Raw genomic sequence first — 13,328 nt, 5'->3', positions numbered from 1 at the left:
CAGCCACAAGATGAACTTTCTCTGGTGCTGAGTGTGTGTGTTTAAGGCTTTCCTTTCTGCTGGAAACAAACACGTGAGCAGTACAGACTCCTCAACAGTGGCAGTTTTCACCTGAAAAAAGATGCACAGATCCAGAACTGAGGAGCTGAGAAACATCTGGTTTAACATCTCCTGTGGAGACTATCCCACAGACTAACACATTCATGGCTAAGCAACACTGTTTGACAGAAGCTTTTCAAAAGTGGACATGTATTCTTAAGCATGCTCCTTCTACTTTTTCATTAGGAGGAATTTTCCACTCAACAATACATTTTAGTTGCATTTTGCAAACAAAATACCTCTCAGTGGCTATAGTACATTTTTTCTATCAAAATAAAAACTACAGAAGGAATGTATTTTCTGACCTTCTAGCTTTTAACACCTGACAGTTCTCCAGAATTTCAAAGTCAATAAGCTAAAAATCTCAGGGGAAAAAAGCCTTACATGCAAAATATTTCAATTGGACTGTAGTGCAAAATAGAAGTGATTAATGCTTACCATCCAGATTTCTTGTCTGGATGGAGAGTGGCTTACCTGTGCCTATCTTTATTGTTCTAACATCTGTCCATCCCTTCAATTCCCACTCACATAAATAAACCTTTTCAGTTTTTATTCAAGAGCCTGCAGTAAATGGTACTTACTCACTGTAGTGCTTGGATCTTTTCTGAGTGTCTTTGTTTTGTGGGTTTGGAGATTGTTCTTGCTGTTGTTGTTCCCAATTATTTCCTTCTTCAGGAGGGTGTTAGTGAAAGGAGAGAGCTCCTGTTCATTGGAAGCTGTTCAGATAGCTGTTCTTTGCCCATTTCCCCATATAATGGAGTGGTATTCTTACCCACTTCAGTGGCTTGCTGTGATGTATCTCTCAGGACCCATGGTCCCTCCATCACAGCCGTGACTTGCAGCTGTAGACTTGCAGACTCTGGGTCTCAGCAAAATAGCACCAGGCAGTGCAGCACAGTGCTTGAAAACTCTGGCAGCACTGGCTGCGGATCGGTGCCGGGGGCTCTGGGCTGCATGCGGCAAATGCCCCGAGACTCAGGGGCTGATGTCCTGAGTGAAACTCCTGGGAGCTCAGGGATGTCCTTCTGCCCTGCAGCCGTGGATTTTGGAATCTCGGGATCTTTCTGCACAACAGTAAATAAAACCTGATGCTGCGGTAGCTACTTCTTTGGGTCAGTAGGATGATTCACGCATTGCAGTGAAACACTGAGCATAAAAGTCAGTCTCTTCTTTTTTGGCAGGTGACATGTTATGCCTTAAACAGCAAGTGCCAGCTGAAAGTAAAGAGTAACACGTGCTATTGCTGTGACCTGTACAACTGTGAGAAGTAAGTACCTGTGTGCTGTCAATGGCCTCTCAGAAATCCTTGGTTGCTTGTCCCTCCTCTTAAATGAGGGGAGGGATTGCCCTTGGGCCTGGAGAAGCAACACAAGGGCCTTGTATGCTGAGCAATCCAGTTCCTCTGTGACTGAAGTCCTGATGCCAGCAGAGAAGACGTCAGGGGTTGCATATTAGCGTTGGCATTAATTTCCATTTCTTTTTCTTTAAATATGTCCATAAGCTCTTTGCAGTGTGATCAAAATCAACTACTCAGTCATAGCCCTGCCAAGATTTACTGTCGATCTTGCAATGCAATTTTCCCATTAGATTTAATTAATCCTTCTTTATCCTACCAAGCTGGGGCAAACGAAATGAATAGGAACATAGGTGTCCATGAGCAGAGATCATGTCATAGGCATATGCAGAGCTCTTTTGTTAGCTACAGCCTCTGTAGGTACAGAATTTTGCTAAATTGCCATAGGATAGATACAGAGAGTCTTGTGAAGTGTTTTCTGAAGCTGTCCATTTGACTTCATCATTACCAAAGCATGAGATGTCAGAAGATAAAAGAGGAAATGTCTGGATATGCTTACAAAGATCAGCTGAAGGTTAGTACAGGGTTGCCATGCAATAGGAATAAAACAGGTGGTTAGGAAAACTGCATCACAGCCAAGCCCAAAGGTCTGTAATGTGGAAGACAGATGAAATGAATTCACATAACCAACTGGCCACCTGGCACATAGAGATTTCAACTGCAAGCAGCGTCATGTCTTGCCGCATAAAAGAAACTGGGGAGAATTTCCCGGAGCAGACCTGCCTGACTCACCCTCTGCACCCCTCTATCATCCTACCATGCACTCTCATGCAAGCTCTGCAGCCTTCTACAGTTCACCCACAGTCACTCTTTCTTTCCCTCTATGTACTTCTCATCTTTCTTCCTTCCTATGTCTCCTGTTTTGTTTTGGTTTTGCCTCCTTTTCACACGCCAGCGGCCCTGAATAACCTCAGTCCTCTGTAAGCCTTGACTTGTGTGCTGCCAGACATGGACGTTTTAGGTGCAGGGGAATGAGGCCGGCACAATAAGGCTTCTACACAAGGCTTCTGCATAAAAGAGTAGCTCTTGCCCAGATCCTGACTCAATTAGAGAAGCAAGATGAAATTTGGGACTAGAAGGAAGTCATCTATGGATGCATATTTCTCATGCACACGAGACACTAAGTGAGTGCAGGTCTATGGAATGGATTAAAATCCCCTATGAATGTTGAAGTCTTTTGCTTGTGTAAGAAGTGTTAAACCAACCACAATGGTGGTATGCAGAACAAATGACATGGGAAAGGCAGAGCATGCACAACTTTAGTACCTTTTCTATGATAGACAAATGAAGAGACATCGCAGTTGCAATGCAGTGTCTTTACACTGAGAATGCTTTCTTCTATGGTACACAACTGACTGCTGCACGTTAACACTGTATCGAACAGCTCAACCCAATACAGAAAAGAACAGGGGTCTTAAAGGGGTGAAAGCATTCAGAGTTATCAAATAAAGTGACTGAAACTCTGTTGCTTAATGCGTAAGGTAACAACAAGGAGACATCAGGAATACTGTCCCTCCAGATGGAGATCCTAATTTTTCTAAGACATTGGGTTTCTCTGAAACACCTGGGACTGATCGTTACTGTGACAGTACTCAATGACATAATTATAATACATGTGTGTTCTGCCATTGTCAGCAATCCACAGTGGACACCAAAATCTTATGGCATTGGCATGGACAAGGACAAATCCAGACTAAAGAAGCAGTCTTGCTGCTCTACAGACTTGGCAATCCCAGTTTATTGGGGGGCTAGAGAGAAATAGGAGGAGACAGAGTCACATGAAGTAACTTGGTGTCAGCCATGCAATAGGCTGGTACACAGGCAGGATCACAAGTCAGATTTCCTCAGCCTCATGGCAGCTGAAGCTATAGGTTTATTTAGTTAAGCAACGTCTGGGCTCATGATAGGGCCCAAGTGAACTCAACAGTGGTGGATCCGCAGTGCCAGAACCATGTCCCACAACAAATGATTGGACATTTCCAGGAATTACTGTGCTTGGCTTGGTTCTTCCCAGAAATGTTGTGGATTTCTCCATGCTGCTACCTTCATTTGCAGAGCTTTCCCTAACCACCACCCACTGATGCCCTATGTGCTGGGGATGGAAGAACAGAAAAGAGAGCACAAACTGCTCACTTCTGGTTTCCACCATAATCTGATGGCAATTTCCCAACAGTGCAAGACTTGGCATTTAAAAAATCTTTCCAACTCAAGTAGCTGCTCTAGGAGCTCATTAGTGGGCCAGAATTAAGGCAGGTACTGGAAAGAACTGCAGGAGACTGTGGTTTCAAATTTTGCAGTAGCTCACTTTCAGCAAGATAGTGAAGATTGGCTTCACAACATGCCTGATTTACAATAACCAGTGCAGTGTGGAAATATGAACAAAGGTTTCTGGATAGTATGATCCATAGTGTAAAGTCACATCTTTATACGGTACTGTGTTGCATCTGTTAATTTGGAACCTCAGGCACCATAAACAAATTTAGCCAGCTGGCAAAATCTCCCTTTCTGTGGTTGAATTAATGCTTAGGCAACTTGTCTTCCACAGTTTCAGAGGTGCCAGCAGATTTCCAGGTAAGCTGAGAAAAAAAAAGCAATGCTTTAGCTTTAGCTAAATTTAGCTAATTTAAGGGCAGCATCCGTATGCCAGGATTATGCCTGCATTCGGAGACCCTGAGCAAAAAAAAAACCCCTAGAGTCCCTGCTGTTGCACAAGACTGATCAGCCAAACTAGGGTTGGTATTAGTTGGACTACATGTTTAATGCTGGCATTAGCAGAGCCAATTTTTGTCTACAGCAGAGCTTTCTCCAGTTGATCTGAGCAGTGTTCGGTGGAGCATAGATGAAGTACTTTGCCGAAGGGGAAAGTAAGCGGGAGGGATTCAGATCCCCCGGTGCTCTGTATTATGTGCAAAACTGTTCCCACCGTAGTGATGTTGTCTGCCTTCCCTTTCAGTTCAGAGCAGTCCTCCAGCTACTATGAATTTCTCGGCGTGAGCAGCTGTCAGGACGTGGTTCACCTGTACAGGCTGCTGTGGTCCTCCACAGTCCTCAACATCATCGGGTTGTTTCTGGGGATTATTACGGCAGCCATTCTTGGGGCATTTAAAGACATGGTAAGGCTCACAGTCGTTGGCCTTATATGAGGACTTCTGTGCTTGTTGATGTTATCAAATGGGTTAAAACCAAGGAAGCATAAGTGTATGGAGGAGGCACTTTAAACATGTTTCCTGTGTGATCTGAGGGTTTGGAGACATAGGTCTTTAGGCTAAGCTGTTGCCAGCTGCTCACAGCTAAGTAGGTCAAGCCTGGACAAATACATGAACGGAAGGGAAAAAACAGGCATCTGTGTGTGAACAGATGCTGGCAATTCACTTAGTGGCATCTTTTTTTTTTTTCTTCTAATTCAGCACTGAACATGTGGGCCAGCACAGAATTTGAGGATGCTGGTTTGTAGCTAACACGTAAAACTCAAGTCCTAGATGCGACTGTTTAATCCTATGTAGTTCTTTTCCCAAGAATGGGGATTAACTCTGAAGTACCAGTCAAGTTTTTATTTAAACAGTTGCGTTCAGGTCACATTAACCTCCTCTTTTGTTTCAGTAAGGAATGCCACCCTCTGACTGCTCCCTGTGCCGCACCACCATGTTGTGCTGATGTGCACCACTGCATTCAGAAGAGGCTGTGGGCTAGGAAGGAATCTGTAATACAGCACCTCATCTGCCTAGATTATCTGACATGCTAAAAGGGTGAAGTAGCTGGAGGCCGTCCAGGCCCTGCTCTGACCACCCAGCGTCCCTTGGCGGCGTGTCTAGGCTATCTACAACGTGTTGGCTGCTTAAAACCATGTGACAGAGCAGGGCCATATGAATTATTTGAAATTCACCTTTGTTAGGAGTTGCCAAATGTTTCCTGGAAATATTCCTCTCTCTAGCTTAAGGCAAACAAGCTCACTGAGCCTTCGCATCTAAGAAATGTGCAGCTGAGCTCTCCTTTCTGTGAGGGGACCCGTGCAAGGAGTTGATAACAACTTGCAGCCAGCCAGCAAAGAGTTGCGGCTGCCCGAGGGGAGGGAGTGGGAGCAGCTTTCCCAGCTTAATTCATCCCCTCCCTGTGAGAGGAGCAATGGCAGAAGGGGAGCAGGAACAACCACAATGCGAAGCGAGAGGAAGAGCAGCTCCATGAGGCGAGGAAGGCAGGCATCATCTACAGTAAGTCCTTGGCAAAGCGCTGCGGCTTTCCAGTGCTGCTACGTATGTTCTCCTGCCGAGCAGATGGGTGCAAGTGCCTCCACCAAGGGCAGATGTGGGAGTCCCTAGTGCTCCCCCAAGATGGAGAAGGGTGCGGAGAGCCAGCCTGAACCCACCTAATCCGTCTCACACAAACCGAGGCTTATATGGGATTTGGGCTGACGCCTCGCAGCGGGGCGAGCTCCCGCCCAGGCACGCTCTGTGCCACGCGGGCGCCATCGCTGCGCTGCTGGCGAGGGATGCCGGGCCGCGGGGACATTCCTGGGGGAACTGGGGTCTCCATGACCTGGCCTGTTCCCTTGCTGGGAGATAGAGTTTGGGTCCAAGGTCTGGGCGCTTTGGGCGGCGTAAAGTCGTGCAAGGAAACCGCAGCAGCAGTGGACGTGCAGCTTCCCCCCAGGCTTGGCTGGAGGGAGTCTGTCGGGGCTCCAGCTAAAAACCTGATCTGAATAAGCTGTTTAATGTCTTCTCTGCAGTGGGAGGGGAAAAAACCCCCTCACAAGCTTAAGGGAAAGAAGAGTTTGTGTCAGTTACCTCAGCACAGGGGCCATGCTATGCTTGTGAAAGCGTTACTAAAGCAGCAATGCAAAGTGCAACGACCGCTCCTTGCCTCTGCCTGTCCTTTTTCAGGGTCCTTTTGAGTGGTGTCCCAGAGCTGGTTTGCTAATCTGCTGCTCGCTTTCGTTTTGAAAGGAGTAACTCTTGGGGAAGATGCAGGCCAAGAAAACATCAAGCAAAAGAGGGAGAGAAAAGGGCATGAGACTGAAATAAGAAAAAAAACCTTCAAAATGTGTGGGAGAACAATTTTCTTTCTTTCAGGATGTCACCTTCCCACAAAAATGCTCACTGGCATTTTGCAAGGAGAGCTGCAAAGCCCACTAAAATGCCTCAGGGCATTGCTCTGAGGTTGACTTGCAGAAAACACAGGGCCAGGCTGACTAGTCAAACAAAAACCGTCTTGTTTATCTCTGGGGAAAGCTGGCAGCCAAAACATGTTACAGAGGGGAGAGTTTACAAAACGGTGCTGTTGCCTCTAAACCCATCACGTTTCCTGGCCAGAAAAAGGAAGTAAGTGGTGTTTTGGTTGTTGCAGGTTTTCTTGCTTGTGACCAGTTCCCCGCAGCCCCTGGCACGCTCCCCGTGGTTTGGCTGCCTGCTGGAGGGCCGCGCCGGCTCGGTGGGAAACGTTTCATCCTCTCCTGACCCCCAAGATGTCAGCTCTCGGTGGGGCCACTGTCACCCGTGGGGCCATCCCCTGTGAGCTGCTGGCTGCTGCCGTTACCTCCTTTTCAGGACTGCTGTGTGCTTGGCTACAGGATGCCGGCTAGGCAGTTACCTTAAAGTCACCTTTAACAAAAAGCAGATTAAGATATAATGTAAATAGAAGTATGTACTTGGAGTATCCAAAACGGCGAAACGACATGATTATTTCTTACAGAAGACAGAGGTAAAGAAATGCCTGGAAAACTTCACTTGCTGGTACTAAGAGTTAGTCTAGAAACTCCCTTCCCCGCTGCGGTGTTCATCTGATGACTTGTAGATGTTTTCCTGACACACCTTGCCGAGGAATCTGCCTGCCCGGAGTTTAGGGCTGCATTAATCAGAATGACCGCTGGTCAGATGGTGGGGGGAGGTTGCTGGCCTTTTTAATTTTTTTAATTAGTCTCCTTCTTGGAGTCCTCAAGGGAATCTGAGCAGATTAAATATCAGTCCCTCATCCTGTCTCCTCTTCCCTTACCCTGCTCTAAAAAGGAAAACAAAATGAACCCCTAATTAGTGAGCTACTTGCCATGCGTTCATATCTTAGCACTTGTGCAACTAAAGGTGCCGTCTGACATTAAAAGTAAAAAAAAAAAGCCCAGAAATAAACCCTTTGGTAGGGCTCTTGTGGGCCCTGCGAGCTGACCTGCCTTGCTCTGCAGCCGCACAGCCCAGCACGTTGCTTGCGTGGCCGACAGCCAGACAGCCCCTCTGGCCACAGCCTGGTTTCCCCATGCTCCCTGACCCGAGGTGCCCGCGTGGCACTGGCAGCTCTCCCTGGCCAGTTCACAGCTCCTTATCTCTTTGACTTGGGTGGTGTTTCAGTTTAAAATGTCTCCACCTACCCTTGGACTTTTATGTGACATTTAACATAGTGTCATTACTGGAATACTTGATAAAAGCTTCAATACCTGCAAATCAGTGGTCAAGCACTGGCACAGGCTGCCCAGGGAGGTGGTGGAGTCACCATCACTGGAAGCGTTCAAAAAATGCATAGATGTGGCACTTCAGGACATGGTTTAGTGGGCATGGTGGTGTTGGGTTGACGGTTGGATTTGATGATCTTAGAGGTCTTTTCCAACCTTAATGATTCTGTGATTCTGTGAAATCCTTGCTCGCTCCAGGCTGAGACCAGATAGCCTGATAACAAGGTGCTTTGATCAGTGGATTTGGGGTGGATGACTCCCCAAACCTGTCTTCTGGGACTGTTGTGATGCTCGTCCTTAGCAGTTGGAGAGCACTGCTGTCATGGGTGGAGCAAACATAAGAGGACTGAGAGAGATTCCTGGGAGAAGGACAGAAGTGGCATCCAAAGAAACCCACACCAGAAAGTTGGTGACCGATGAAGAACAGGCATCTGTGTTTCGCGCTGTGCAAAACGCGTGTTTCTTGCCACGTTTACATCCATAGCCAGAAGGACCTGATTGCGCCAGGGCCTCCCTCCTCCGAGGAGGCTCAGCGCCGGCCGGGGTGAGCTGTGTCACTGGCCCCTAAACCTTTGGGTCTGAGGCAAGCCTGCTAGCTGCTCCTCACTACCCCTGTCTGAAAGGCAGAGTCTCTCCATTTCTCCCCACCATAGCCCCCCAGCAGGGTGGGTAGAAAGGAGGTGTTTTGAGGAGAGTACCTTGAAGATGGGAGACTTGCCTTCTCCCATGAAACAGGATCTCTGCTTTTGACCCTAGCCTTTCTCCACACCAGCTCCTGGGGTGCTAAGTGTCTCCAGAGTGCCAAGGCCTGAATTGTCAGTTAACCTCATGTGGTACATCAGTGACCTAGACAATGTTTTCCATGTACAAACATGATTAATACACCTTTTCTCAGCCACAGAGAGATCTCTCACTATCTCCAGAGGATGCAGTGGTTTATGTCTCTCACTGATAAATCTGAAAGGAAATGCCCCCCCCCCCCCCCAATCCTGGCTGCTGCTTTCAGCGTTTGTCTGGCAACCACCATATTTTATTGTTGCAGTAAAAATAAAATTCCATGCTCTCATATAGAGGAATCTGCTAATAAAAACAAAGGAGAGAAAAGAAACCACTGGATGTGTCTTCTTTGCAAAGCAGAGGGCATGAAAATTTTTCACAGAGCTCTATTGTCCTTCACAAGTGGTTATATAGCACAGGGTTCCAGGGTTTAACACATGCCCCATTTCACATTCTCTTTTTTTTTCTCTCCTAGTTCTATTAGCTGGTTTAATATGAGCTATTAGTTCTTCCTGCAGACTTCATCTCACATTGCAATTAAGGCACATGCCGATAAAGCCACGGGGTATGATGGAGGATTTTATGCAGTAGGAATGAGATATGCACGTGGGGAGTGGTATGGGACAGCCAGCAGCAAACTCCATTTCACAAGCGAGAGGGAGCTGTGAAAGAAGAGCAAGTGGTCTGGAAAGGGAGATCTTTGTAGATCTATGTAGGAAAACAGAGAGAAAGGACAAGAGGGCATCAGGTAGTTGCTGTTGGAAAAGAGTCTGCGGCAAATTGTGAAGGGACCGGGTGTTTGGTGCTGGGGTGGATAAGAAGAGGTGGTCAAAGCTGTATGCTGAGCTCTTCAGGGCGTCTCAAGTCTGGAGTCCTGCCAGTGCTGCAACTCATGCTAGGGAAGCAACAGCAGTCTTTTTCCAAGGCAAGAAGATGAAAATAGCTGTGTACTTCTGGTCAGAAAATTCACTCCAGAAACACCCTTCGCTCATTTTGTCTGCGCCTTGTTTTTCTGTAGTACTGGTACTGTATTGGAACGTAGAAAGTTGTTAAGTTGCCTACTTGCTTGTGTTAGGACCAGTTCCTGCTCCAGCCCCCTCTGTGCTGTGCTGATATATTGCTGTCTTCTGTGCTCAACAGGTACCTCTGTCCCAAATTGCTTTCAGTGCTGCACCTCCTCCTCAGATCCTGTACAATCCTGCCCAGCAGATCCTGACATACGCTGGGTTTTGTCCTTCTGCGGCGACTATTTCTACATACCCATCCTACCCGTTACCTCTTCAGGTACAGTACAAAGTGGCACCCTTCTTACTCCCTGAGAAAAGCATAAGCTGCAACTCAGTACAAACTCTGCAGTGGTAGATCTTTGCTCCCAGGGGTTTGAAACGAGGCAAGGAAGTTGGATCCCAACTCACAGACTCATCTCTAGGACAACTTAGTCTGGGCCTAGTTCTCAGGTCTGTTGTCAGATCTCAGGCTTTCTCTGGTTGTCCTTCGGACTCGCTCTGCTGACCAGGAATCCCAATGTGGGATTAGAGCTGCGCTACAGTATTCATAAAGATGAACACAGTTGGGCAAGAAAAAGCAGAGGCATGAGGGGAAGCCAAAGGAAGCATCTGATACACACAGGCAGAAAAGTTTATACCCCTTAGCCCACCTAACTTAATATGGAGATAAGTCCATTAGGACTCATCAGATGGGAAGGAAACAAGAAAGGGGAGGAAATAAGAGGTATGTGAAATCAGGTGTTATGGAAAGGATTGTGGCTGGATATTAGTGATAACTTCTCATCACACAGTTTTTGTTGCCCCAGCAAAGCTATCAGGTGGCAAGGTAAGCCAGAAAATAGGAAGTGTTTTTACACACCAGAGAAAGTTCAGTTGCCACAGGGTGTTATGGAAGAGCATACAGGAGTGGTTAGGGGATTAGTCCATCAGTCGCAGGGATTCGGGTGTCACCACAAGTCCCCAGGTGGCTGCCTGCCACAAGAACCAATGGGTGCTCATGAGAAAATGGACCCCTTTTTCTTTCAGTCTTCTTATAGGCATCTGCTATGGGCCACCGCTGGGAGACAGGTACAGAGCTGCTGTGGTAGTTGGTGGAGGTTGCTGAGCCTTACTGACCAGAGGCAGCTGGCCTGAAGGCAGGAGGGAAAGCTGCTGGAGGTGCAGCTTTCTTCCGTTGCGGGTGGGGATACAACATGAGCTGAGTCAACACTGCTTCGCCTCCTTCAGAAGGATGAAGTACAAGTTGTGCTCCAAGCCCACACTGCATCCAGCCCAGAGCTGGCCTGGAAAATCCAGGGAGTGGTGCTGAGGATGGTGTTTGGGTTTTTTTGCCCCAGAGTGAGGTGAAGAATGTAGGGTGAGCTGGTAAATAACTGAATGTACTGAGACCCTGGAGCAATCATAGGAATTTCTAGATTTTTTTTTAAAGCACAGTAGGACTGTTTTGTTCAGTCCAATGGCTTGTTATACTTTGGCTGGGTAGTGCCAGACTGGTGGGTACCACAAGTTTTGCAATACTTCTTAATTGAAAACACTGCATGTTGAGCATGAACTAGCTGTGGACCAGCTCCCCACAGCCTCCTGGGCTACATCTGTTCAGGGCCAATAAGCTACTGGGCACAGGTATTGGGACATGATGATCATCCAGGCCAGTCAATTCTTAGCATGCTCCTGGTATGGATTTGGCCCAGACCACGCAACAGTCTCCGAGCAACGCCAAGGAAAGGGTCAGGAGATGGCAAGGGCAATGACCCATTCCTGGTAGGCAGTGTGCATACACTCACACTGATTTGGTGGTAAGAGTTCAGCTGTAGCGACGTGATATGTGCTGTGCCAGTTGGCGTCACAGCGAGAGAACAGTCCTTGGCATGTCTTACTTATTAACATAAATAGGGCCAGGCACTCTTGGAGACATGGCTTGAGAGGAAAAAAAGAGCACACTTGGAGATATTTTTTTGTTTGCTGCGCTGTTCTGCAGAGTTCAGTTAGCGCGTAGCCAAGAGCAGAGAGAAGGGGATAAAAACAGACGAAAGAAAGCAATTAAGCTGAAAAGATGCATGTAAAGTGGTCATGAGGATCAGTTGTAACTGTTCAGTCCTGTGTCCACTGAGAAACAGAAATACATCATATTTACCCCAAATTCTTAACTGCATTCTAAAATAAACACAGGTCTTTTCCTAGATTTCTACTTATTCTAAGAAGTGTGTTCATTTGTCTTCTCTCCCCTTCACAACATGCAGCGGCAGACATCATCAGCTGTCTCCAAGCCAGGAGATGTTAGTGAGAAGCACTGGGCGCCAGTAGGGAAAGTGCTTAATCCTTTTCCTAGGAAAAAAATGGCAAGCCACTTTCCTGCACGTATGAGTTCATTATGTTGTAGTTTGGAGAGAATTAATTTCTGCATCAGTATAAGAGTTAAAAAAATAATAATAAACTTACTCAAAGCTACAAAAGAGTGAATGTTAGAAGCAGGTCTGATTAGGAACAGCCAGAAGCTTAACCGTCATCCACTTCCATTACTTGAGAGCTGTAGGCTGAATCCATGGTGCTGGAGCTAGGTCTTCATGACCCATCTAAGTGCTCCAAGCAGTGCCCAGCTGCTGGATTCAGGTCTTCAGAAGCCCTGCTCAGCTGGTCCTGGTCCTTAAGGCAACTACAGACCCTGGATCTGGGATTCATCTGGCTAAACGCAGGGACTGTTGGCATGTAGGGATCTAGTGCTGCCTGATAATGAGATCAGGTAGTCACCTGGCTCCTGCTGCCCCTCCAGGAGGGTCCAGGTCCTGTAGTCCCTGTGTCACATCTGTGTGGATGTCTGGGGTAGCCCATGGCATCCCAAAAGGGCTGGACACTTACATGTGGGCAGCTGAATTGAGCTCTAGCTGTCCATAGTGTAGGAGACACTGCCTGAGCTGGTCTACCCTTCAGAGTCCACAGAGGGAGCCACATGTGGATTCTCTCAGGCTGAAGATGTATGATGTGAGAGCTACAAATGCACCCTAAAGGCCTTTCCACTGACTACAGGTGGGATTCAGTTACTACCTGTCACTATGCTCTGCGCCTAGATAACTATGTTCTTGAGCCTTCAACTGAGACGTCAACATCTGAGGCTGAACCCTGTGATCTAGGGATGTAGTTCAGCTGCCTAAAGATATGGCATCTGAGGTGGCCTAATGGTCATAAGACATCCATATAGGGCTGGCTGATGTGGGCCAAGGCCTACATGAGACTCGCACATATTCCTGGCAGAGGATGCCCTTGGGCATCAAAAAAGGCATAATGTTTTTGCTACCATGTAGACCAAGACCCACATGAGGGCCCCAAGATGCACCTCTCTTCTCAGCGTTCCCTTTGGCCCGCCATAGCTTTTGCTAAACACTGTTCCTAAGCCTCTGCACTTCACATTGCCCTACACCTGCTCCCAGCTGGGGCAGGGTCACACACGTGGTGGTTCAGTACAACAAAAGGAGCAAGACCTTCTTCAGCTAAGAGTTAGGGGGAAAAAAAGTGAATTGACCCAAGTCAATGAAGTAAAGCAGTTAGCAACCAACTACCAACTAATAGCTCTGGTTTGAACCCTCACCTCAACCAGAGGGAATCCACAGCCATAGTTCCATATCCCGCCTTGGGTTGGTCTGGCACGCAACACGCCTAGGCT

At 47.3% G+C, this 13,328-nt stretch overlaps 1 protein-coding gene across 1 annotated transcript in view; it reads left to right on the top strand.

The window, feature by feature from the left end:
- TMEM255B (transmembrane protein 255B) overlaps positions 1-13,328 on the top strand; it is a gene marked incomplete at its 5' end in the record, with an annotated part of 75,185 nt that overhangs the window by 59,839 nt on the left and 2,018 nt on the right. The window contains 2 exons of the mRNA XM_082007702.1: positions 1,281-1,366; positions 4,407-4,566. Of these exons, the coding sequence (XP_081863828.1) occupies positions 1,281-1,366; positions 4,407-4,566 (246 nt within the window). The remainder of the gene's footprint in view (positions 1-1,280; positions 1,367-4,406; positions 4,567-13,328) is intronic.

Source organism: Phaethon aethereus (genome assembly GCF_964289735.1).
Source record: "Phaethon aethereus genome assembly, chromosome: 1".
Lineage (NCBI taxonomy): Eukaryota > Metazoa > Chordata > Aves > Phaethontiformes > Phaethontidae > Phaethon > Phaethon aethereus.
Note: the sequence above shows the minus strand (reverse complement) of the source record. Positions and strands in the feature narration are given on the sequence as shown.